At 39.8% G+C, this 27,352-nt stretch overlaps 1 protein-coding gene across 1 annotated transcript; it reads right to left on the bottom strand.

Moving 5' to 3' along the window:
• Positions 1 to 3,302: 3,302 nt before the first annotated feature.
• Positions 3,303 to 26,735, bottom strand: LOC102914150 (phospholipid scramblase 1). Its single transcript, XM_006986946.4, has 9 exons — positions 24,694 to 26,735; positions 17,697 to 17,722; positions 16,173 to 16,253; positions 13,048 to 13,313; positions 11,350 to 11,392; positions 9,712 to 9,932; positions 9,434 to 9,595; positions 4,503 to 4,664; positions 3,303 to 3,529 (listed from the first exon to the last, which is right to left on the bottom strand). The coding sequence occupies exons 2-9, from the start codon at positions 17,707 to 17,709 to the stop codon at positions 3,473 to 3,475; spliced, it is 1,005 nt and encodes a 334-aa protein (XP_006987008.1). The 5' UTR covers positions 17,710 to 17,722; positions 24,694 to 26,735; the 3' UTR covers positions 3,303 to 3,472.
• Between the last annotated feature and the right edge of the window lie 617 nt (positions 26,736 to 27,352).

The raw sequence follows: 27,352 nt of genomic DNA, 5'->3' as shown, positions 1-27,352 counted from the left end.
AAAGTTACATTTTAAGTTTTAATTACTGCACCTTAGAGATCCATGAAACAAAAATACCTCTGATCTGCAAGCCCCTTGCCCAGGGACAGCTGGTTCCTGAAGTGCTGGAGACGATTGTTTATGGGAGAGAACAAACCACGTTTCTACTTCCCTAAACAAGTTTGTTTGACCCTTCTGTACTGACTGTGCTTGATTGCACGTGGGCAGGAGGTTCACGGGCAGGAAGTACGTCAGGATGTATGCTTGCCCCTGATTCGACCTGATGGGAAATACTTAAGCCGCTGCAAACCGTAACTTTGGGTCATTTTTCTGGAAAACCAGAGATGGACCAGGCCAGAGCCCATCTACCCAGCCACTATTTAATTAAAGCTTGCTTCGAATTTGGCTTTAAATTGTGGTGGTGGATGATGAGCTTAACACTGTCCCTAGGCCCCCTGCTGATGAATTTGCTCACCAAGTTCCAGGGTTCTACAGGACTTGTTTACACAGCCCCATGGGCCAATCAGTCCTGTCTTTCTTCAAACTGACAAACCCTAAATTATGGGGGAGGGGGGGAAGCAGCCCCTGGGAGTGGATTTTTGGCTTCCTGAGCACCCCACCCCGCTCGCATTTTGGTAGGTCTTTTCCTCCCCGTGTCTGCCTCCACCTGTGTTTTCTGAAAGGACCAAGCAGATGCCATCACAGGCTGCTCAGTCTTCTCTCAGACACCAGGCCTCAATTTCAGTTCCCTGAGACTGAGCAAGCAGTTTCTGAGAGGGTCATGAACCAAATCAATTCACCACTGATGCCCCTGCTAGCAGGGACAGGAAGATAGGATGCACCAAGCCTGGGCCACTGGGCTAGCCCCTGGAGTCAGCATGTGCTAGGCCAGCAAGCCTCCATGGCAGCTGAAGGACAAAGCCTGGGACTTGTCCAGACCTGCCCCAAAAAAGACAACTGTAACACCCAACTAACCCTAGCCAATTAAAAGTTACTAACTTTTGATTGCCACTCGCATAAACCAATCCTGAGTCTGTTTCTATATAGTCTGTAGACCTCAAGACCACCCCTTACTTTGCTCTCTATAAAAATCCTGCCCCTTGCTACTCAAGTCTCTCCTGCTCTGCTGCTGCATCCGAGGGACAGAGAGGCCCAGGTTAACTCACAACAGTAAAAAAAAAACAAAAACAAAACAAAAAAAAACTCTTTGCTTTTGCATCAGAGTTGGTCTCTTGATGGTCTTTGGGGGACTCTGGATACAACATTTTCCTCACTCCCAATAACAGCCTTTCTTCACATGCTGATTCTGCCTGCTGTGTTTGAGCTTTCTCCTTGGCTACCTGTCAAGCTTGGGATTTTTCCTGCCTGTTCTTCAACGGGCATAGGAAATAAACCCCATCAAGACCTCTAGACTATAACACTGGTCTGTAGCCATGGGACAGATGTTACTCCTTCAAGAGTAAGTTGTGCCCTTCACTAGACTGATAGACTACGTTTCATTTGAAAAAAAAGAAAGCCATAGCCAAGGATATAGTGAACTGGTAGAAGCCCTGGGTTTCACCTTCAACATCTCAGAGGTGAGGAAAACTTTAAACTAGGGTGTAATGAAACTGTGCAACTAGATCACTCTGTGGGTAGGGAAAAGAAGCTTTATTTAAGTATTGAACTGCTGTATCTGTCTCGGGGTGATTAAAACAGCAAATGGCAGAAAGAGCCTTGCCAGTTTGAAGACAGGAATAGTAGCAGGGGGAGGTATGAGCCCCAGAACTGGCTGGGAGTTAGAGCAGGGCAGAGGGGCAAGGGAATCCTAACAGTCTAGAAACTGGATGGGGACTTTGATCACTTGCAGGCTCCTTTGGGTTAATCAGGAACTGCATGACCATTGAGGGGGTGGATAAGGGAAGTAATCAAGTGATTGCTTTTCCGGTCAAGCAAAATGCTTGCCTGTCACAAGATTTCTAAGGAATGGGCCTTTAGGTTTTTGAGTATCCACTAGCAAGCACTACTGCTGTTTACCTGGTCAGAGTCCAGCCATAGCTGAGTCCAGACTGTCATTTAGAACATTGCCAACAGCACTGCCATTTGGGGTGGTGGGGAGCACTTTGGACCTAACATAAACAAGCTAAAAACAGATCTGTAAATTTTTATTTGGGGTCTTTGACTGTTGTTGTAGTCAATAATTGTTGAGGTTTATATATGTTCCATTTACTTAACATCTGAGCAGTAAACAATTATTCTAGAAATATTAGAATACAGGAGCTAAACAGTTCATGAGAAAATAGTTTCAACACTGTGCCAATGTAAAATTTTTGAGTCCTTAAAATGAGTCTTCCTTTGGCAAAAACCCTGTGACTTCCTTTTGTTTGGCTGGAAACTCCATGTCGGCCGCACTCGTCCCTCTCCAAACCCTGCCCCCTCAGAAAGACTCCCAAAAGTCCAGGCTCCTCCCCTGAAGCTCAAGAGACTGTCTACAGGGTATTTAAACCCATGCCTCCAGACCTGCCAGGTGGTTTCTCTCTCCCCCACCACCCACCAGCCTCACCTCTGGGCAGCTGGAAAGTTACCCTAGAGCGCTTGGCCCAATAAACCTGGTCTTTTTAATTTGGCTTACTCTGGCTTACTGCATCAGTGGAGAAACCTACTATAGGGGTGGGGGGCAGGTAATCAAAAAACCTATCACCTTTATTCACTGGAAGCCACTTAAAAGTTGCCAATAACAGTTTTATCAGGTGGGGTATGCTGGCACAAGCCTTTAATCCCAGCACTCAGGAGGCAGAGGCAGGAGAATCTCTGTGAGTTCAAAGAGCCTGATCTATATAGCAAATTCCAGGCTAGCCAGGGTACATCATGAGACCTTGTCCCCCAAAGCACATATATGTATGTATATACATATACATGGTATTATTATATTATAATACATTATTATGTTATAAATGTATTATTGGTATGAAAAGTATAGAAGCAGATTTACATAACTATACTGATTTTCTAAAGGGAGAAAGAAAGCATACTTACTGTTTTCTTACTAATGACTATGTTGAGTAGTAGTTAACCCTAAGGTAAAGGAAACGGGAACATTTTTTAAAGGTTTTTAAATGGATAGTATTTATAAAAACATCAGGTCTTTTGCGTAAGTTATAATTACATTTAATATGTAATTTCATATTAAATTACAATAACATTTAAATTTTTATAAAATGAAAAATGAATCAAAGATTGTGAGCCGAAGCATTTTTCTTTGACAAGCTCATTTCTATGTGTAAAAATGCACTAATTCACAGTGAACACTTTAAGAATGTATAAAACCAAATATATGACAGAAGTATAGAAAATAAATTATAATTTGAAAGCACAATTGTACAACGGGAGGTATAGGCATCATAGGTTAATTGATACAGTTATTTCAGAAAAGACAAAAAGCCATGTATGTTCCTTTTAGATAGTATCCATCAGAATGTAGTCCTTCAATCTCTTGAGGAATCTCAAGAAACTTCTACCATACTCCTGCTCTTTGTTCCTCGTTTCCAGTTTTTTCAAAAAACATGAAATCCTGAATAAAACAAAAAGAAAAGTTTTCAGCAACAAAACAGAACAATCCTCACATACAAAGGCAAGTTTTAAAAACTAAACAGCACCAGAACAATGGGAAAATAGAGCTCCGCAAGCTCCGCCTTCCCTCCCCATTTTAATAGTAATCAATTCACCCCTTCTCCCCGACTATCGCCGTCATCAATTCTCGAGATACCATGTTTACATATCCCCCTTGAAATCTTTTTTTATCTTGTTTCCTTTACTCCTGCTAGTCCTTTCTAGAAACGGACTGCCTCTAGTAACAAGAGTTCCAGGTTCTGCTTCTGACTTGGTCTGATGCAGCCTTCTTAGTCAGAAAGCGTAACAGTTGGAGTTCACTGGCCCTTGGTCGGCAGCTCTCTTCTGAGCAGGCTTATTGTCTCCCCAGACCGTATTGCCCTTTGAAAGTCTAACCTGACATTTCCTCTATGATTTCTATCAAATCGTAGAGACTTTCTTGGATCTCTCTTATTTTCGTGCTCCCCTTCTATCGATTTGCTAATCTCTTGGCTTGAACAATTGCACAGCCACTTCCTTTCAAACCAGTTATCACAGTCATCAGGATTTATCTTTGTAAAGTTGGATTTCCAACAACTTTGCCTAATTTTAAATGAGCAGGTTAATTAAATTCTTCATGATCTAGTCTGTGCCTAAAAAACCGCTATCTTCCCCAAAGCACCAATTTTGTGTCGTAGAATAACTGAAAGCCCCAAGACCTTTGTCTCATGGGTGGACATAGTCTCTTCCATCAACTTGTACTAGACTGTGTCCAGTGTCATGTTAAAAGGAATCAGACCAATTTGAACTGTGAGTACTGATATAAAAACATGTTCATTTTATAAGCCATTCTGGAATACTGGAATAAGTCAATCCAAAATACACAATTTGGTGAATGATTTCAGAATGACACTAAGAAAACCACTGATAAAGAGGATTAGCAGGAACAGACTTACTATGAGGAAACATGCTCCAAGCATCACAGCCTTCATCTTCACATCAAGGTCTAGGGGAAACTGGATCCCAAAGTTATCTGCATCTGTGAAGGCCTCTCTCACAAAACCAGACCACTGCTTGGAAATTTTGCCAACTACAGATCCTTCATCTAGAGATTTGAGCTGCATAACAAAAATAAAGTCATAAACATTTCCCAAAACTAAATGTCAAGCATACTTTCAAATTTGCAATTCAATGAAACAAATATTGCATTAGATTTTATAAACTAGTAAGCACCCGTAGATTTAGGTAGGTCCCTAGAACTATTAATTGTAGACTGACAAAACTAACATTTTCTGGTTCCTGCTGAGACAGACAATATAAATTTTGACACTTAAGGCAAAAAAAATTTCAATGGAAAAAAATTTTTTAATACTTCACTGATATACTTTCTAGAACCATTGGGAAAATAATAATTGCAACTACTGCTCAAATGCTGCTTTAAGAAACTTAGCTTTCTTGTAGTCTGACATTTAAATGTGGTAGAGGCTCACTGCTACCCATGTGTGGTGGGCAGTAGGGGCTCATGGAATGCAAAAGTCAAGAAAGACCAGCTGGTGAGTGGAAGGAACCAATAAGAAGCTCCATGGAAGGCTCCTGGGGCAGAGATGGGGTAGGACTTGATAACAAATGCAGAGTAAAAAATATGAGAAGAGAAGCATGTAAAATCAGATTGCCAATGTGAAAAAGGTTCTGATTTGGGGCTCTGTGGAAGGAAAGTCCAAGGCCCCAATTTACAGTAGAACAGATAGGGCACTAACTAAAGCCACTCCATAGAGGGCACGTGGATGCTCACCAAAGTATGTATACATAGGCATGAAGCAAATGAAGAGGAGGTATGTCCTTTCCAAACCTGCAAAAGGCATCAGAGGAGGGAACAGCCTCCTTTAAAGCCCGGGCCTCTGACAGGATCCACCAAGTTCACATGGGGACATTCAGAGGTAGACAACATCTTGGTGTGGCTGGAGGAGGATGGTACCTTAACTGTGTTTATGTTTACTTCTAATATGAATGAAGTCACAAATTATTGCTCGTTGAATAGTACCTTTACTCCACACCCACACCAGGCATAGTACATTTTGTGGTCCTTGAGAATTAGGTTTTGTTATACATCTAATTTGATGACAGGGATGGCAGATGACTTGAGTGTTGACCATGGCTAACTGGCTTCGCCTGGATGTGCATCCAATGAGTAGTATCACCTACTGAGCAGCTGTGGGTACAGTCCTAGTGCTGGTGGCCATGTCAGAGGAACAGCAGGTGGCAATTGAAGTTCAAGGTGTCAGCCACTAGGAGCCAACTCCCTGATAGGTGAATCTCAAATAGAAAAAGCTCTGAGACCACGGACTGCAGAATGTTTTTTTCTTCTGCTGTGCCTTTACATGTTTGCTGCTGCCATCTTTCTCTGGTATCTGGCATGGTGTGAATGGGTGTGGGGATATCCCCACTGCCTGTAATGTAGTGTTTATCTCATGGAAACATCCTGTTCTACTGGGCATTTTCACCTGTAGATCATTATGAAGATGATTTCTTCCTAAGCTGTACTGTCTAATTGATACTAATAATAATAATGTTAGTTTAAATAGAGTTTTGATGATAAAAAAAAATTGAAACAAGGAAGTGTCACATAGCTAGAAAACATGAGTTTCTATTGAGGAGCCATACAGACTGCGGCTTAGCTTAATGATTAAGAAAAACAGTTGAGTCCCAGTAGCCCAGCTAGCTTAAACTCTTTTAACCTTAATGTTGGGAGATGTGTTCACAGGTTTAGGAGTGCATCACAGCTGAAACAAAGCTTTGAAAATAACTTAAACCTAAGATGTTTTTGTCAAATAGCTTTGAGGTGAACAACCCAAGAAGATAGTCTAAAGTTTTAGAAAAGCACATAGTTGAGTGAACTCATTAAGGTCAGGGGACAAGACAAAGCAGCCCAATTATCATTAGCTGATGTGCCTTTCTTGCTAGGATGGGTTGATAACCAACAGGGATGACCAATTCCTTATACCCGTTTCTGCCCTCAATCTCCTGATATAAAAAACTATTGATGATTGGATATATACCCTAAAGATTTAAAGTAGAGCTAATTGATACTTTTTTTTAAAGGATTTTTTAACTGCCTTTAAAAAAAAAAAAAAAGGTTGATTGATTTATTTATTATGTATACAATGTTCTGCCCGCATGTATTCCTGCAGGCCAGAAGAGGGCACCAGATCTCATTACAGATTGTAGTGAGCCACCATGTGGTTGCTGGGAATTGAACAAAGGACCACTGGACGAGTGGGCAATGCTCTTAATCTCTGAGCCATCTCTCCAGCCCCTGACTGATACTTTTTCATGTATAAAAGTTTATATTTGTGATTCCTGATAAGATTACCTTTCAAGATAAGTAATAAAGTGATTGGTCCTTTCTTTGTAACCACAAAACGCAGCCTGCCAGTAAAAGAATATCTTACTTGTTTATACTCTGTTAATCAAGTTGCTTGGGTATGAATGTATGTGGGTTCTTGGGATAATTTGTTTTTCATCTATAATATGTAAAATGTTTAATCATATTAAGGGATGTGGAAAACATGCTTTTTTTTTTTTTACTTGTATTCATTGTAATCATTCACTTGAAAAACAGAATATAACCACATTATGATTTTTATATTGCCTGAAAATTTTTGCTGGGGTATATAAGCTGTAAGGGAAAGAATAGAGTTAAAATGGGTTAGAAAGAAAACATCAAGAATAAGAGAGAAGGGAAACATCAAGAAAATTGAAGTTGAAGGAAAACATCAAAAAGACAGAAAGAACATTTCTGGATAGAGATAAGAAAAGAGAATATAGAACACAGAATGAAGAACACAGAAGAATAAAGGAAATCATCGAGAGAGAGTAGCTTTTCCCCTTACCCCCTCAGATAAAAAAGTATTATTAGTATGTGCTGACTCCATAGATTCCCTTTGAGCCCTGTGCTGCTGGAGGCTGGTCCCCCAGGCAATGAAATATGGTGTCTGAAATCCTAGGACCCACTTTCCTTGAGCAGATGGGAGGTCACTTCCTGGTCTAAGTTAGGACCATCTACCTGAGCTCCCATCAATACACAGAAACTCAGCTGACCTAAAGGTCATGCATGATGTGAACGTAGTGATGTTGACATGAAATCAAGGACGATTATAGTTGCATCATTTTGATAAGCTGGCTTAAAACAAATCCTCTTTTGTAATATTTTAGTATTTTATAGGCAATAGCTGTCACTTAAGCATTTATAGTCAGTCATAAAGGGCCACATAAACCAAGACTGATACTGATAAAGGACTGGAGATGCAAACAGTACTTAGCAAAGTGCAAAATGGTTTACTGTTCATACAATTCCTGTTACAGTGTTTATTGTATAAATCAAGAAAACTAAACATTTTTAAAAAGACGTCAGTAAAATAGAAAAATATGATAATACCCTATGATGAAAGTTATGGGAATGCGTGTCTCTCTCAAAAATCTTATTTTCTATTAACCCTTCCCTTGACGAAGTGAGTTGAACAGTGCTAGGGAGTGAGGTGAAGGCTGAAGAGGTTATGTGGCTGGTTTTGGCTAATAGTTACTCAACCTGTGGGCCATGACCCCTATGGAGGTCCAACAACCCTTTCGCAGGGGTCACATATCAGATATTTATATTATGATTCAAAACAGGAGCAAAATTACAGTTAAGAAGTAGCAACACGAGGAACTGCATTAAAGGGTCGCAGCATTCAAAAGGTTGAAAACCATTGGGCTAATGCATAAAGGCTTCTTGGTCATCCAGTGATAGAGCAGAAGAGCGGGTTTCCTGACTGACGTTTAAGATGCTTCGTGTAGGACCTTGTGGAGGGTGTGCAGGAAGATGGCTCACATCCAGTCAGGATGGAGCAGGACAGCCTCAGGTTAGTTCACACTACTGGAAATAGGGTGTAATTTACATCTTATAGAGTATTACTTCTGGAACCTTCCATTTTATATTATCAGAGCCATTGTTGACTATGGGTAATGGAACCTGTGAAAAGTAAAACCTCATCTAAGATGAGACATTTAAACTAATCATATTGAAACTGTCCTTAGTAAGGTATATTAGTTTGCATTTGGATCCTCAGCATTCATGTAAGAAGGTGACATATAGGCAAATGACTGTGTCCCACCTCCTCCAGGGGAAATATAGATTGACATCTTGGTCAGAATTCTAAATATCAAAAGTGCAGACTTTCCCTAGAACAGCTGGAGCTTGTAATGCAGAACAACGGAAGAAGGAAGAAAGGGTCCGGGAAACCCACTTTAGAGGCTTGGTTACTCTTCTAATTTAAATCGTGTAATACAAAGTATAACCAGTTAGTATGTATGTGTGTATACTGTGTGTATGTAGGTGTTTATGTCTGAAAACATCAGTATGCATTTGTGTGGAAGCCAAGTCTGTGGACATATGGTTGACTGCCCTCAACCTTACTTTTGAGACTGTGTCTCTGAACTCCTAATGCAGTTAGGTAGCAAGTCCCAGACAGTCATTTGTCTCTATCTCCTCAGTGCGGGAACATAGGCATTTGCTTCTACGTCATGCTTTTTACATGGATGCTGGAGATCCAAATGCAGATTACTATACCTGTACAGCAAGCACTTTGTCAACCAAGCTATCTCCTCACCAAAATATACAAATGTTTTAAGTGCTAGATTTTTTTTTAACTTTTCTTTCTCTTTTTTCCCCACTACAGACCTCTGCTTTTTATCTACACTGACCTTTAATCAGAGTAATTGTTAATCATTAACCAGATGAGCACACATCAGTTCAAACTATTTAGGCCATGCATTAGCGACATCCTATAGGAGTAGTATATTCTTTTCATGTCAGCAAAGCACATCCTATGAACACTATGATACTTCTTACCTCAAAGTCAATGTCTGAACAGCAGCTGCACACAACACAAGGACCAACAACTTTTAGAACATCCTGCCTCTTCTCGTTTTGGAGAGTGAACTTCGGCAGACAAGGGTGCCAGGTCTGAGTCACATAACCGACTGGCACACCAGGAGGAGCTTGGATTTCTATCTACAAAAGCAAGAAGATTGCATGTTGAATGTAACCAGAGCCACACAGTCCAGGTTTAATGCATGCTTGAAAACTCCTGTTGCACTCCTCGGCTGCTGTAGGAACTTCACACTGACCTCCTGGAGGCAACAGGGGAAGCAACAGCTACTACATCTCAGGGGTCTCTCCAGAGTCATGACTTCTCGGCCCAGATTATCCAGGATCCTCAAGGTGAAAGGTCTTGCTGCTCCACAGCAGTTTCGAGTACAGCAGTCAGTATCTTCCACTGCAAAGTAAACTCTCTGCCCAAGGCTGTTCTTGATTTCATATTTGTTATTCGTTTCAAAGCCTGTTAAGACTGAAAACACACAGGGGAAACCACATTCACCACTTTGTTAGGAACAGTGACTCTCTCCTAAGGTAGCAGTGGGAAGGTGTGCCTGAGACTGCAGGGAACAGTGGGAAATGGGAGACAAGCAGTGCAGAGATGATCTGGACTCAGGACAGGGCAGTGGGAAAGGAGAAGAAGATGAAGGTAAGAAGGAAAGGCGTCGTCCGTATGTGAGACTTCCTAAGGGAGCAAGCTCCATCTCCACCTCCATGGACTATCACGAGGGGGCTTCAGTGTCTGTGGTGGTGGAGTTCTGAGGGAGAAGGAGGGGCTAGGTGTGTGGATAAATGCCCAGTCTTCTCATCTGGCAGAGTTTTGCTTTAGAGCTTACAGAGTGATTGTTATGTTTATAGTCTGTGAATTGAATCAGTGTGAGTGTGTGTGTGTGTGTGTGTGTGTGTGTGTGTGTGTGTGTGTGTGTGTGTGTGCACGCATGCAGTGCCTTTTCCCCACCATTTGAGCAAAAGCAATGAGAAGGATTTTTCTAAAAGCACAGATGTGAATAAGGAGAATGAAAATGGAAGTGAATCCGAACAGGACATTGGGCCAGGGAAGCCATGTTTAGCTCAGAAATAAACAATTCAAAGTGGAAGGGAGGTTTTAGACAAGGGCAATAGTGCTTAGCAGCCATATCTTCAATTCACAGCCTACAAGGGTTATGACCAACAGAGGGGTGCTAAGTCCTCCCACCCAGAGAGTTTCAAATACTTGTTATATTGACTCTCACGCTGGGATCTTCTATTTAAGGTTCAGCCAGGAAGACAGAATAAATATCGTTCCTTGTTCACAGCCCTCTGATACTAGGGTTATGGTTCATCAAAAGTCTGCCCCAAACCATGAATAATTATTTAAAATTTGCCGAAGCTCAAAATACCCTATGCCATCTATGTGTAAGGACTTTTGGTTATCTGGAGATGTTCTTTGTCATGATGAACTCATTGACGTGCCTTTGGTGAGTCTTGAGACAGTCCCTGAGCTCAGCCTTCATGGGAACTTCTTTCAACACTTGGCTGTCACTCAACTGATTTTTAGCAGACAATTATTATCCAATTTATTTCTCTTTTAATATTTTTAACCTCAGAAATCTTGAGCTTGGTCATGAAATTTAAAAACATTTTATAGCCTCTAATTTTCCGTCCAAGTGCTGGGATTAAAGGCATGCGCCACCACCGCCCGGCACACTACAGTATTTTAAAGCTTATATATCCAAGAGGAACTGTATTAAAGGATTGCAGCATTAGGAAGGACCACCGCAAGAGAGCTGTCTGTAGCCTCCTGGCTGAACCTCCCACAGAATAGTGCTGTAGGAGAGGCAACTGGCAGGCCCTTAACAGTATGAACTGCCCCTGTTTCTAGAAATACCATCATTACAATGGATACACACCTTCCAGAAGTTCAATTTGCTGATGAATCAGAATCTGATCTATCTGTTATAGAAAAAAGAGAATACTTGAAGTAATCAACATTTCATATTCATATTGCTTTCTACTTATAAGATAATATCTTTACATTTGCAAACATTTGTGGAAATTATTTACTATAAGATAACATTTTGGTCAAATAAATCTGATTTACAACAAGTCCCAGTATGTGTAAAACATCATTCTTTCTAAAAGTTTCTCAAGGAATATTCATTAACACTTCAATCAATTTATTAAAGCATCTGTTCTACCAGATAAAAAAATAACATGTGTGATCAGTGACATCATTTGTAGTATGGGTAGATTTTTCCTGATACATATAGGATCCTAATTTTATAAAATCTGTTTTGAAGTTATTTTATGATCAAATAATTGATAAGACTTACACTTTTGAGTAACCTGTGGAAAATTAAGTGGTTAGTACAGAGTATCCACAGAGATGCTGGATTGACTGAGAACTGGATGGTTATCTCAAGGCTATCTGCTTATGTTTATCAATTGAACATATTTATTGCTCCTATTTCACCTAATTTCCTTTATCAAATAAAGGCTAAAAGTCATACTGCTGTATTGTAGAATATTTGATCACACTGTGAACCCTGAGTTTATGTTTGTGTTAATTAAATAAAATAAACCTTGGGTCAGAAGGCCAAGTCAGCAACCAGTTGACAGAAAGTAATCATAGAGAGTCACAGAGTGTCTGGCTGGGTTCTTTTGTTTTGGCAGAGTGGAAGGATGCTCTCTTTTGGAGATGCCAGCAGAGAGAGACGGTCAGCTAGTTTAGTTGCTGCCCAACTTCTCTGAGCTAGCAGGTTTTCACCCCAGCCTTTTTGAGTCTTACTGATAAACAGAACAATAGAGATTTAATTAAAAGCTTTATTTGGCAGCAGCAACAGAGCCAGTGCCCGCGGGAACAGAATTCCTGCCAGGCTGCAGCCTGAGAGGTCGGGCCAGCGCCAGAGAAGCAAGCAGGCCAGTAATTGCGGAACCATATTTGTTGGCTAAAACAGCAGTAGATTAAAGTACAGCCTCTGCACTGTTGAAAAAACAACACAGCTGTAACTCGTTATCAAGTAGTTCGGCATATGCATGGCGTTTTTTATCTGTAGGATTTAAAAAACTGTACCATTCAAGGGATACATGCAAGAGCATAGGTGAGTTTTATTGGTGGTAAAAATATGAGTCATATCATGAGGGCGTGAATTGGTGTCAACATAAAAGAACACCGAGTTCAGTCCCAAAGTCCAGATTAGAAGGCCAGGCCCACTGTCGTGGACAAGGTATATAATTTTTTTGCACCATGTTGTCTTCTTCTGAGAATCATGATGATTATAACATCTGTATAGCAGAGATTTTCCTATAATGATTCAGTGAAAAGAAAAAAAATACATCATGAACTGAGTAGGAAAATGAATTCAAAACAGTGCTTAATAACCATTGTCTAGGTAAATTCAAAATTACAGAAAACATAAACACTTTGCACACTAATATTCTCCTTAAAAAGTGAATCGAACCTAGCAGAATTAGAAGTATCTAGTAGTAGAAAATGTTATTTTTCTATTTTAGACTTTTATGAATTTTTTGGGGGGTCTGGTACTCCAGCTTAAAAACTTAAAGCACGCATTTGTTCATTCATGAGTAGTTCATGCATTTACACTTGCCTGAGTTAAGTACTCCAACCCAGGTGGACAGTTCAGTGGAGGAGGCGGTGCTGGCATCCATGGGGTCCCTCCAGGCCCACCTGGATGATTGTACGCTGGCTGATTTTGGACAGGAAAGCCACTTGGGCCAGCACCTGCGTAGCCTCCTGGTGGGACTGGGAAGCCAGCTTGAGGCCCTGCATAGGGACCCTGGGGCCCTGGGTAAGGACCCTGGGGTCCTTGGTAGCCATACTGGGGTGTGGGGAAGCCATTCTGTTCTGGAGGTCCTGAAATGAAAGCAAGTGAAGTAAATCATAATTTCACAGAAAAACCAGTTCACTAGAAGTAGCCCAATCATCTATAAACTGAGTTATCCCCTCAGAAATCCTATAGGATTTATATGAAGCTGTAACTTTTATCTGACAGGAAATAGGTTCTAATAACTGGGAATGGGGAAGAAAACAATCTCTGTCCTAAAGATACGACAGTCTGAACAGAGGATAATTCTGTGATTTCAGAAAGCAGCATACCCTATGTATAGAGACCCAGGAAAGAGTTTTCTCCATCTCCTAAAGGAAGAACTGGGAATATATGGACCATTTCCAGAACCCCTGAACTGGGAAGGAGGATGGTGCTGTGATCTGGTGGGTGGAATCCAGGAGTGTTACTAAATAAACATCATCCAGCAAAGATGATAAATTCCATGGAAAAAAAGGACTGTTTAACTTAAATATTATCATGTCACTGCTGAGAAATCCTAGTATGTAGTTAAAGACAAATCATTCTTTGTAGTACATTCCAGCTACTTCTTTGCCAGGAGTTTTAATTCAGTGTATTCCTCTGAAGTTCTTTTTGTCCACTGAAAAAATAGATCTCCATCCTTATGATTATAAATTTAAATCTTACTATGTAGTTCCATCTAAGCTCTAGAAAATACAGTTGATTAGCCAAAGAATATAACAAAAGCTAGGAGAAAATTTTTTTTATTATTATTTTATGTATATGGGGGGTTTTCCCGTATATATGTTTGTGTACCATGTACATGTGTGGTGCCTGTGGCAGTCAGAAGAGGGCATCAGATTCCCTCAGGTTGGACTTACAGACCATTGTGAACCACCATATGGGTGCTGGGAATCAAACCAAGGTCCTCTGTAAGAGACTACTATATCAACTCTCCAGGCCCAAGCAAACTTTTCAATAATTAACAGAAAACAGGACTGAATTAATACAAGTATGCTACATAGTCTCCAATGAGGAACGATTACAGTGAGCTTCCTAAGTCTATCTACAGACTAGCTACTACATAGAAATGGAATATATATTCAAAGGATTATATGCATCTATGATTTCACACTTAGAATCCACAGTTGATAAATAAAACACTTCTGACAAAAATCCATGTCTCATTCAAAAACAAGGCTTAGAAAAATTACTATACCTCACAATGCTCCTTAATTGCCTTCATAATTTCTGACTATAATGGCAAAGGATCATCAAGGAGAAATTTATGGCAGGCTGTCATGTAGAATTCAGGGGTACAAAAAGAACTGACTCAAGAGGCTTACAGTCAGCTTTCCATCCATTAACAAACAAAAACGTGCATTGATGTGAAGGAATCTGTGAACAGGATGGTGGCACAGGAGGTGGTTGCTTTCTGTAGATTACTTTACCCTGATCCATAGCCATGAGAAGGAAAGGGCTCTCTATGTGAAGGACTGATGAGATGTGGTTAAAGTGGAATGAAAGAGTACACCAAGGCCCTCACCAGGAGAAAAGAGGGAGACACACGTGCCTACTCTAAGTTAACTATGAGGCAGACCAAACCATTCTCTAACTCTCTGGCTCACATTTTACATTTGCTGGAAATTCTCCCAACATCGTATTTTGGGAATTCAACAGAGGTTCTCAAGCCTGGTCTCATAGTAAAAGAACCTGGTAATTCAGAAATTACCAGTCCCTGAAATCACAGGTCTACTAATGTCCTTGTTCTGCTACATCTAAGTTGCTCTTAAGTGAAGGCATGGCTGCCAACGACTACGTGAGGACCATGAAACTTAGCCGGACCGTATTCTTTAATTATAAACATCTGATAAAGATCTGGGCTCCACAGAGCAGTATCTATGACAATCTGTTTGCTCAGCAAAGAGAACAGACTGCATAAACCCTTCTTCCCAATCAGAGCACTATGATAGTAACCTTCAGGTTGTTTTTTGAAGACGTGGATAGCCTGCTACTGGAAAATCTGGATAAACCATCTACTTTGGCATTTGCAAAGGTTGGATAATGCTGACAACTCCTTTTGCTACATGGAAATCTTTCCATTATTTTATGCATTGGTTCAAAATGAGACATAAGATTTGTATCCCTAGTATATAATGATATGATTCATCTAATTTTCTGAGACACGAAAAACAAGAATCATCATAATTAAACCATTAACATATTTTTTCTGTTCTATTTTAGTAATGGGGATTGAATTTGTGTTCTCTACACATACAAGGCAAGCATTCTACAAATTTGCTTCATCCTGGCCTTATTTGTGTTTTTTATCTTGCATCAGGCTTTCAATAAATGCTTGAATTTACCATCTACCTGCTTTATCTTACTACGTTCTGGGATTACAGACCTGCATCTTTAAGCCTGGTTAAGAATAAAGCTGTCCATCATCCATGTCGCAAAGCAATAACAAGAACCCTAAGTAGCTTCCAGTGTTAAGGAGCCTTTGCACTAATTCATGACTTCACTGAACACAATTAATGCCCAGTCCTGTATGACTCAAAAACACCCATGGAAAACTGTCCTAATTCTTGTGACATGATCACAGTCTTCACAACAGATGAGCAGTCTATAAAATTAACTCTTAAAAGTGTGTTTAAGTGAAACACTGTTGCTCAATACAAACATGCTCCAGATTTTACAGCTTTTCTTTATAAATAACCCTTACTGGCCCTCTATAAAAAATATTCCTATGGAAAACACATGGGACAAAAGAAAATAAAAAAGAGCGAAGCTGCCAAAATTCCTTTCATATAATTTCTTGAAAAAGAATTACTAAGATAAAGACATGTGTGCCCCACCCCTTCTTTCTCTCCCTTCCGAATTTCAAATGATTAGTGTTACTTTTCCTTCTGCAACAAGTATTTTACCTTGGAAGGCTCCCGGTGGATACTGAGGGCCATACCCAGCTGGCAAGTGTGTTCCTGGGTGAGGGGCCTCTGTTTGCATGCCTGCAGTTCAGGGAGAGAGGTACATGCATGTCAGCTTAAATGAGATGTGCATCGGGAAGAGCAGCACACAGTGCCAAGACGGTGTGCCATGTAGAACTGAAACAGCCTTGAGTTCATGGCCTGGAAAAGAGCTGACCTGAAGGAGACTTTTGATTCAATCACACTACGAAAACTGATTCATATGGTTGAAAGAATGGCATGTATTTTATGTTTTTGGAATTTAACATAAGTAGCTTAGAAAAATCATAGACCTATGAGATAACTATCACTAAAGGATATTTAATTTTATTTATATATATACATATAGATATGTATATATTTTATATAAACTTAATCATGTACATGCACATTTTATTTCTTTTTAGGCACAAATGTACCTATATGCATGTAACTATTTGAATATAATGATTAAAAAAGTGACTTGCCCATGGTCAAATGAATTTCTCTAAGCTGAATGAGCTTGTAGCATATAAAACAGCACAAACCTACACAAATTCATATTTCAATGGCTTTAATTTTGTTTTATGAAAATTTGTGTTGAGACGAAAGTCATTAAGAAGACTAAGTGGTATGGCCTGAAAGTTGTCAAATATACTCGTCAAAGCTAGATTATCATAAGATATGGATAATTTTGACAATCTCAACAAAGATGAAAGAAAGAAAAAAATACATTTCTGAGAAAATAATTTGACTAGTAATATTTTCCAAGATATGTAATGTTTTTCTTCTCAGAACCTAAATTTTAATAAGGCAAAATATTTTACTGTAGACTTAATATATGTTTTACTTAGAACTTTTCTGAGAGGGAAAAAAGAATAGAAACAACCTGATCAATATTATGAAATTCTAAATGATGTGAATGTTATAAAACACACATCATCAAAGTGTACATCTGAACACTTTTCATAATGAACGATAACAAAAAATGTTATTCTTTGATTAGTATGACTAGAATAATCATTATGTATATAAATTGTGCCCAAAAGCCCAGAAAATAAGACATAGTATGCTCTACCCAACATACATATCTGTACGCCTAACATATACCTTTCTCTGCGGCTTTCTTTTTTTTTCTTTTTTTTTTTTTTTCCGAGACAGGGTTTCTCTGTGTAGCTTTGCGCCTTTCCTAGAGCTCACTTGGTAGCCCAGTCTGGCCTCGAACTCACAGAGATCCGCCTGGCTCTGCCTCCCGAGTGCTGGGATTAAAGGCGTGCGCCACCACCGCCCAGCCTCTGTGGCTTTCTTGTTACTAATTATATGGTATCATTGACATTTGTGTCTATCTTTTCTATGCTAGAATACTGAATAAGACAGTGAGGATAATAGCATAACAGTGAATCAAAAAAGCAATTTCAAGAACTGAATGAAACATTACAATCAAGTAATGCCTTATCAGATGATATTATAAAGCAGAAACCTAAATATTCGACATGAATTACTTACTTTGCTTCTCCATGATTTAAACCACTCTGAAAAAAGAATAAAATATCTGGCATTAGTGCATTATTTACAGATTTATAAGAGTGATGTGACTGCTCCAAGGTGCTCAGGAGTTACCTAGGCACAGGTCCGGTTAGTCTTCCAAATTTGTCTAGTCTAGCCTGATCTACTTACTCAAACTTTTGGGTTTGATCCTCATCCACATACTCTCATTCTTAGTAAAATTTCAGAAGTTTTCAGCTGGTCATGATGGTGAACACATTTCTAAGAGTCTTTGGAAACAGGATCCAAGAGGGAACACTGAAATATCCTTCAACTGGCAGTAGAACTAAATGGGCGGCCTTCACAACCTGCACTTCTAAAAGAAGCATGCGGTCATATATGAATCTCTGAGCTCAGCTGTAGGGATGGTCCAGCAAGGGATCAGAAGTGAATTTCCAGGGCATAGGACTGGAGTCTGAAATCCAGGATCTATGGACTGTCCTACCCAACTCGAGTCTGAGAAGGTTTGATATTCTGTTCTGTGGATTAAAAGTTGCTTCTTACTAGGGAATATGATTAAGGTTCTAACGGTAACAGCATTCTTGACAATCCGAGTGACTCTGCATCTAACTACTGCGGAAGCATGCATTACAACAAAAATTTTTACTCGGTACTGTTCCCAGTAATTGGACCCCATCTTAGCTTTTTCCACTACTATCCAGGTACCACATATTGTGCTCTACATGGCAACTCACTCGGTGTCTACTGGCTACAACTGAAGCATAGCAGATGAAAGTTCCGTTACAAAACTTTGGATCCTCCTGAATTCAGTTGGCGCCTCCTCTTCTCTGGCACACTCCAGTGTTGGCTGTCCTTTTACTAACTCCCTCTACTGTGCAGTTCTGAGCAACAAAGCATCCAGTCGATGTGACTACAGAAGTAATTAAATCCAGTATTCTCAAGAAGCAAATGCCATCTTCTACTTCATTTCAAAATCGTTTGTCACTGGCAGTTTTAAGTAAAAAATTTCCTATCTTAATGAAATACTTATTTCTAGGTACTATCACCCCAATTTTAAGTACTTTGTATGCAAGAAGTTCAGCAATGATCAAGTAAATCTCAATAGGTTTACTCTAAAATAAATCTAAAAAGTTATTTGTGTTATTCATTAAATTTCTGCATTTACTTCAAACAAAAGGAACGTGACTTTGTATTAACTGACCAGTAACCAGTTCCAGTGGCTCTCATCAATCCTTAAGGGCAGAAATACAAATACATATTTTTCCCTAATTAATCCATAGGGCTAATAATAAACTAATAAGCATTTGTAATTACAGTAGAATATAAGGTAATGTAGGGCCATGTTAATCTTTCATAGTCTATTATATGAACACACACACACACACACACACACATATATATATATATATATATATATATTTAAAACATGAAATGAAATCCACACAGAATGCCATGACCATCTATCTCAACATCAAATTTTCATTATGAAAGGTTATGCATTGAAAGGAATATCAGTTTTTATAAAATATTAAATTAAAAGACAGACAAATCTTGGAGTAGAAATAGGTAATATTCTTTATTTAATATGTGAGTTAAATGTATTCTAAGTTTTCACCTGCATTATTTATATTTTTAAGAATTACTTATTCTTGTTGTCTGTGTTTGAGTGGTTTTGCTTGCATGTATGTGTGTGCGCCGTGTGTGCCTGATGCCTGAGGAGGCCAGTAGAGGGCTGTGGATCCTTTGGAACTGGAGTTACTGACAGCTGTGAGGCACCATGTAGGTGCTGGGACCCAGACTTGGACCTCTGCAAGATCACAAAATACTATTATATTATTATTATATTGAGCCTATGACCTCAAGTAAACAAAAACGTTAAGGGACTGCATCCTTTATGTTTCTTAAATTTTGTAAACAGAGCCCAGAACTGGGGAAAAAACCCTTTCATAGTTTTGATTTCAAATATAAAATGAGAAGAGATCCCTTTCCCTAAATCATCTAATGTTCAAGATAAACCAACTCAACATCTCAAGCTTTGAACTAACAATTTAATTAAAACTTTTTTTTTCACTGTGTGGGGTCTGCATGCAGGTGGACATGCATATTTGCATGTGTGTATGTATATTTGCATATATATGTACATTTGCATGCGTACATGTATGTTTGCCTGTGTGTAGACAGGAACTGTAGTTTGAAGGGCTGAAACTGACCCTGGTATCTTCCTCAATTGCACTTCACCTTATTTACTGAGGCAGGTTTTTCCCTGAACCTAGAGCTTGCCAACTCCCGCTAGTCTATCTAGTCAGCTTGACTATGGGATCTTTGTTTAAAAATATTTCTTCTCAAAATGTGGTTGTTTTGGTCTAAAAATTTCTGTGAAACCGGAAATGAAGGGCATGCCAGAGAGAGGGGAATTCCTAAGCCATGTCAGGTGGACCTTAAGAGTGTGGTGGTGTAAAGTTCTGTCTGCATAAGGTAACTAACTGAGAAGACACTGGATTCCTTTGTCTTGGGAGCTAGAGAACATTTCCTCCTTGCACAGAAATCCCCAAATAGTATTTGTTTGTCTCTCTTTGATGTTTTCTTATTATTTTATTTAGTAATTTTGAGGCTTTATCTATGATTGTGAGGAGAGGCACTTATTAAAAGAAAAAACCTGTAGAATAAAATGTGGGTTCTTATTCACCTGGGATGTTAACATCATCTCAAGATTTAAAATTGTATGTGTGGGCTCTAGAGTAAAATATTACGTTGCCACTAAGCCTGTCCACGTGTCACTTAAAATCAGCCGCATGTGTCTAATGAATGAAGGCATCTGCATGTGGGCTGCCCACCCGGACTGCTCTCCTTAGCTGTAGAAATGATCCTCTGCCTTCACTTTGGCAGAGCTCTGTCAGCACACCTTTGAAAATAACTTCAATGTGTTCCTCGTTGAGGCATGCCACTCATTATTTCAACCTGATGACTTTTACATAGTGTTTTCTGTTCTTGTTTTTTTTAAAGTTTCAGAAAGTTTTCATGAAAAAAGAAAAAATATTTATGATGTACCCAAAGGGGGGAAAGTATGTAATAAACTCACATATAGATTGCACCAGGGAGTTGCCATTTCCTCAGAACAAATAAAGAACTTTAAGAAATATCCTGATTAGTGAGTTCTTCTTTGCAACTATATTACGTGACACATTTATAGGAAATTGTGGCACCATATACATATTAATATACATAAAGTATATATAAATACAATTATATATAATTTTTGTTTTGTTATTATAATAGCAAATCCGTTTCTTTTCTGGGGTTTCTTTTTTAATTAATAATTTTAATTAAGAAAGTTTTTTTTTTCAACTGTGTGTGAGGTATGCATGCATGTGGATATGTTTGCATGTGTGTAGATATGGACTGTAGTTGAGAGGGCCAAAGTTGACATCTGGAGTCTTCTTTGATTGCAGTTCACCTTGTTTACTGAACCGGGACTTTCACTAAGCCTGGAGCTGGCCAATTCCAGCTGGCCTATCTAGTCAGCCTGACTATAGGAGCCACGCTCTCTGCTTCCTGAAAGCTGGGACTGTAGGCAGTGGCCACACCTGCTGGGCCGATATGTCGATTCTGCCGACCCACCTGCAAGCCTTGTGCTCGCACAAATGCCTTAATCTACTGAGCCATCTCCTCCTCAGTTCTTTTCCGGGTTCTTTTTCATAATTGTAAAACATTCCCACCTGGGACAGGGAGAAACCACGAGGGACCAAGATTACATTTTCACAATCCATACATGGTACAGAAAACACCTGTCTCTTGGGATCTTGAAATTTCTGTTGCTTTTAAAAGCACTTTGGAATATTATAACATTAGCCATGTCTATAAAATAAGTACAAATGAGATTGGGGTTGTTTAACTAGAATTTACTTGTAAAATGTGTAAGAATAAATGCCTCTCCTTAAATTATCCACTGTAGGAGATAAACCAGCTCACATTTTCTTCACAGCCTAAATGTCAATATATACCCTGACAAGATTCAGCAACACCGGACTGCTTTAAAACGATTATTAGAATCTCAAAGTCCTGAGCAATTGAATGAGATATCACGGTGAGTAAAGAAAAAAAAATAGTAGTAGTCCAAGAAGTAAGGCAAAACTGCAGTAAGTCACATAGCAAATCATTTTCAAGTACTTTTGGCAATGTTTTAGTTAGTCATAAACCAAATGATTTTCAAGTACTTTTTAGTTAAATTTTTTGGTAGGCTTTGTGCATTTGGAAAGATTTGGTAAACATTTAACATGAACATATTTCATCTGTTAAATTGTGGAAATGGTGATAGTCAAACAAAGGCAGATAAATATGCACATATATTTCCACAAATGGGTACTTCAAGGTATTGGTGAGCGTCTGGGGACAGGGCACCCTGACTGTAAACTTGTACAAGAAGTACATTGCTTACAAATGCAATGTCCCTTGTAATAGGAAGTTTCTCTCTCAAAATCTACATCTCTGTTTCATGCTCATAAAAAGGAAGCAAGCTTAAACTCTGAATGAACATAAATTATACACGAACCAGAAACTACTGAAGGTGTAGTGGTCAAGTGTTCACAAGAACAAAAAGTAAGTTTAAGGAAGCAGACATACGTCTCGAAACCCAGTTATGCTTACTAGGTTCCTGTATGATTTCAAAACGCCCTTCTGGGAAGCTCTTTCATTAATATGTGGTATTTTTTTGCTTGCTAATAAATGGCACACCTAAGCCCAAGGACCTAAAGCTGTTGTTGGATGACACTCACTAACTGGCTGAATTAACATGGTTCCTTCTCACATCTTCATATTCTTGCCTTTGGTTCACTGAAAAAGAAAAAACAAACAACCAAAAAAAAAAAAAAAACAACCTTCCAACTTTCATTGAAATTGGTTAGCAAATGTTTTAAAAGGGATCTGTGTTATGTAAGACAGCAAAGCCTCAGGTTCGAGTTTATTCTTGTGATCAGTAGTTCAATGGCGAGGTAAGCTTCTTTCCAAGAATTTAATTTGCAAATGAACAGAACCCTTTGTTGACACACATTAATTAGAGAGCTGGTTCAGTTGAGTCCTACTTATTTAACACTGTACTACAAGAATGTGTTGTGTACACAGAGGCATATATACTTATATAAAAACTTCCTGAAGAAATATTCACTTTGTGAGTATCCTGTGGTTTCAAGCGGTTATTCAGAGTCTATACTGTCTATACTATACATATAGTATATATACTGTCTATACTATATAGAGACAGTATAAAGTCTACATGTCTATACTGTAGACGGCGCAAAACTCTATACAAACCCTTCACCAGTAAACCGAGAGACCCAGGACTGATAAGAAAACTAAGTATATTGTGTAGAACACTGAAAATGCTGAGTGAAAATGATGGGCACGGATTTACACGGGAGGAGTGGCAGTGCCCTCAAGATAGATAAAAGTCACATTCAAAAAAAAGTATCTATCATCAGCCAGGCCACAGAGTTAGGGGTGTGGGTGTGTGCAGGGAGCATCACAGACAGGTGGGGAGACACAAGCAGAAATCCTGAAGCTAGAATCTCACTTCATTCAGGGGAATGAACAAGGTGTCAATTACACAGCGGAGGGGGGACAGGTATTTGGAGGTGATGACCAGAGGGGCGCAGGAGACAGCCACGCAGGCAGTGTCTCCACCTTGCTGGAAACTCCTTCAAGGAGCCGGATGCTAGCTGCCCAGATGCAGGGACTCTATCTGGCTTACCACCCCCTCTCTCCTTGTGTTTGTTCATTATTCAAAGTGGCCCTGTTGTGGTAGGTGCCTGGGTAGAAAGCTCTGTTGTTAGGAAAATTCAAAAAGGAAAAAAGCCCCAATTTGCCTAGGGCTTTTCATTACGCTTCACTTGCACTTAACCATTTAGCTTCTATTGCTAAGCCGGAAGAAAGTATAATTGTTTGTCTTGGAACTGGGAGGTGATCATAGCCAATTTCCAGGAATAAGATGACAGAAATCAATCCACACAGGAACCAGGGGGAGAGCTGCGGGTGTGGGGGACTTTGTCAAGTTCTTGATAGAGTGAAAACTGATTTTCACTTGGTTCTTTCTTGCAACTTATATTAACTGATGCCAAAGTGACTGAACTCTTTTGCTGTTGCTGTTTCGTTTATTTTGTTTTTCTCGAGACAGGGTTTCTCTTGTGTAACCCTGGCTATCCTAGAACTTGCTCTGTAGACCAGGATGGCCTGGAACTCAGAGATAAGATTTCGTCACAAGTGATGGGATTTTAAAAAGTGACTCATTTTTTTTTTTTTTAAGTCTTGTACTAGTTAACAATTTCAGAGAATATCCATGAAGAAACTGGGTCCGAATTCAAGGCTATGCTGTAACAGAAGCCTGAATCCGGAGCTAGTGGTCTTCTCCACTCTGACCTTTACCCCCTTTGTATTCCCACCTTTGTTATTCTAGAATGCTACTCATGGCTTGGGTTCTAGTCAGAATCCACAGGAACACGGGTTAAAGAGCTCCCAGGCTCTTTGAAGGACTGACTCTTCAATTTTTTTTCCCCCTTCCCTTCCCTTCCTGCAATGGGAACCAAACTTGGACTGCCGATTTGACAACAGTGCTGCTGCTGAGCTACAAGTGAGCCCAGCTTCTGGCCCAGATTCAGGGCTGCTCAGCAGTGGGCTAAGCTGAAGACGGTCCTGTGGGGACTTTCAGGGAAATGACACCAGTTTGGTTTTCTGAGCAATGGTGGGGACAGCACGGCCTCCGGCTGAATTCTTTCTCCACTTCCGGGGTCACTACCCCAGGTCTTTCGGCTACTTTCCCCAGTCTCCGGTCACTTCCCCCAGTCTCCAGACCATAACCTTTGCCGCCAGGCCAAAGGGTCCCTAGTCCTTGCTCCTGCTCAGCCCCCCTCCACACACCCTCACCTCCCGCTCCGCATCCTTGTACCCTGCTCCGATGCGCGCACAGATCACGAGCTCTGTCCTGGGTGGCACAGAATGCTGGGCTCACCTGAGGCTCCTTTTGCTTAGCAGCCGGGGGGGAGCTGAAGTCAGAGATGTGGACGGCGGGTCCTGGTAGTCCTGAGTCCCAAGCCCTGGCTAGCGGCGCCGCTGTAAGCACAGCTTTCCCAGAAGCCTCGCAAAGGGACTCCGAGTGACGCCGGACAGCAGCCGGCACTCCAGCTGTGCTCTGAAGCCAGGCAGTCCACCTTCCCGCCCCGCCTACCGAGCAGCTCTCCGACTGGTTGGTGCAAAAAGGAAGTGGGATTTTGATGGCCTTGGAAAGAAAGTTCACTTATCACCTGGGGAGTGGCCTCCTTCCTCTAGGAGCTTTTTTACATTACCGGATTTCAAGCTCTTCAGCTGTTGGGAGGAGGATGTCAAAAGTTACTTTCCTGCTTTGCATATTTTCCTAAATGATAAAATGGGTTACCACATTTGTTCCATCATCCCCCTGATTGCACTCTCAAGTTTTGCTGAAATCTTTCCCTAGGAGCATTTTTCTCGTCCTTTCAAAAGCCATGTGGCTTTTACAATCGTTTGGTGCCTTTTGGTGTAAGGAGTGTTACTTTCTTTCTATAGAAAATTACTGTCCTTAACTTGAAAACATTCAGGTTGGGTTTTGAACTGTTGCTTGCTCACAGGAAAATCAGCATCTGCTTTTGTATAGTACAACGGTGCTTGTCAAATTACAGCCTGAGATTGTACAGCCTGAGAAGAATCGCCAGGCTAAACTATCTTTGGTCATGCTTTTAAAGTTTCTGATTTAGTATGCCTGGTGTGGAACATTTTCTAGGAACTTTCCCTAGGACGTGGAAGGTATTTTTTCCCACCTCACGTTTTATGAATCATTTGGTGTTCTTTGAGGAGCTGTGTTGATGTAACGATGATGGAAGAGGGTTACAGGTGAAATTTGATTAGTGAGCTCATTCTTCTTTCCCTGTGATTGGTGCATTTCTAAGTATATTCAACTAAAAGAAAATCTGGAAATCATCTTGGAAAGGGCCAACTACTTCTTTATGCATATGTTTATCTGGACACACATAATCGTGTGTATAGGATATATTGTTCTTTCATAGAAAGCAATGATACAAGGAATTTCCATGTTACTGTGAGCCATAAGAGAGCAAGTCTTGACAAATGTGAGGCTCTCATGAAAAGACCCTGAGAGCATGGCACAGCAGTGCTTGACAAATGGACCCTGAACTTACATAGCTCAAGGTGGTCTGTGACTTGAACTGGCTTGCTGCTATGAACTCAGGATATTTATCATTATTCTTTACTTGATTTCATACTCCGGCCAAACAAGGGTTTTTACTACAGTCCCCTTCTGCATAAAAGGGTTCATTTTATTTAATGTTAAAATATGGTTATAGTTATTTGTGAGGGTTTTTTTTTTTTAAGCTTAAGCAGTTGAAGTTTCTTTATAGGTAAAGCTTATGGCACTGAAAACATTAGTACAGTCTAAGAGTCTTGTTATTACCCGAGTCTGTTGTATTTGCCAGGCTAACTTCTGTTACCAGTAGCTCCAAGACTGTCCTTGCCACAGGGGAATAGGGGAGACAGAGTCTCCTGGGAAGTAGCTGCAGGGTAGTGACTCACTTCAGGTTTGTTTCCCCTCCTAATGTCCCTGTGGCTCAGGTCCACCTAAGGTTTCTACTTGGAAAAACTAACCTTAGCAAATGATTTCAATGTTGTATCACTAGCGCCAATCCGTTATGAATGACAGGAGGTCAAAAATGAAGCATTGAACGGGTAACCACTGAATGGGCATGTCTCTGTCTGCAGCTATGTGTGGTAACCTAGCAGTATCCTAAGACCCAGACTCTGTACTCTTTCATATACAGCTTTCCAGGTTGTTTGAGGCTTTAACATATGGTTTATTCACAAAAGAAGAGGAGGGACTTAGCCATATACAGAGGTTCAAGCAATGAATTGATAACACATATCACTTCTATTCTTGGAGTTAGGTTAAAGGGTTACATAAATTGCAAGAAAAGCTTGGAAATGCAGTGTGGAGTCTTCCCAGAAAGAGAAAGAAGAGAGTTTCCTATTGAGAAAAAAAAAATTAAAAAAAAATTTTTTAAATTGTACCATCGTCTGGGAATTTCCACTAAAACTAAAACAAAAACACCTCTTAAATAAATGAGCAAGCAAGCATTTAAGCATATGTATCTATAAATCTTAAGTCTTTTTACTTAAGAAAACCATTTCCTGAAGTTTGTAATAAAAATATAATTCCAAATGAACCACATACTTAGTCCAATGCTTTTCAGGTCCTATTGCAAAATGGAAGTTTGACATTTTAAAATAATAATGTATAGAAGTGCATCAAGATTATCTAGACATTTATTACAACAAAATCATAGATATTATACAAAGAAGTTATTCATGAAGCAAGAAGAGTAATGACAGCTTTCTGTAATAGATGGCTCAACTAAGTTTTAATGGAAAAAGTGGGAAGTAGCCATGAGCAGAAGGCCCTACTAATTTGTGAAGAAAGGCAGTGGTGTATTTCAAGAAAACAAATACACACAGCTTCAGCAGAAGGAATGGTGTTGACAGAGATTCCTCAGCTTGCAACAGAGACCCAAACTGGTGTTCCCTCTTCTAAGAGAACATAATTGTTACCCAGCAGTGGTTATTTGCCCTAGAAATATATTTCCCTG

The sequence above is a fragment of the Peromyscus maniculatus genome, chromosome 7, assembly GCF_049852395.1.
Source record: "Peromyscus maniculatus bairdii isolate BWxNUB_F1_BW_parent chromosome 7, HU_Pman_BW_mat_3.1, whole genome shotgun sequence".
Lineage (NCBI taxonomy): Eukaryota > Metazoa > Chordata > Mammalia > Rodentia > Cricetidae > Peromyscus > Peromyscus maniculatus.
The sequence above is the reverse complement of the archived record's forward strand: the minus strand, read 5'-3'. Positions and strand labels throughout refer to the sequence as shown.

Coding starts and splice junctions, on each gene's coding strand:
- LOC102914150 (XM_006986946.4), bottom strand. Junction 9,933..11,349: donor GCAAATTGAACTTCTGGAAG/GTGTGTATCCAT, acceptor GTGTGTTTTCAG/TCTTAACAGGCTTTGAAACG. Junction 3,530..4,502: donor TTGGAGCATGTTTCCTCATA/GTAAGTCTGTTC, acceptor TGTTTTATTCAG/GATTTCATGTTTTTTGAAAA.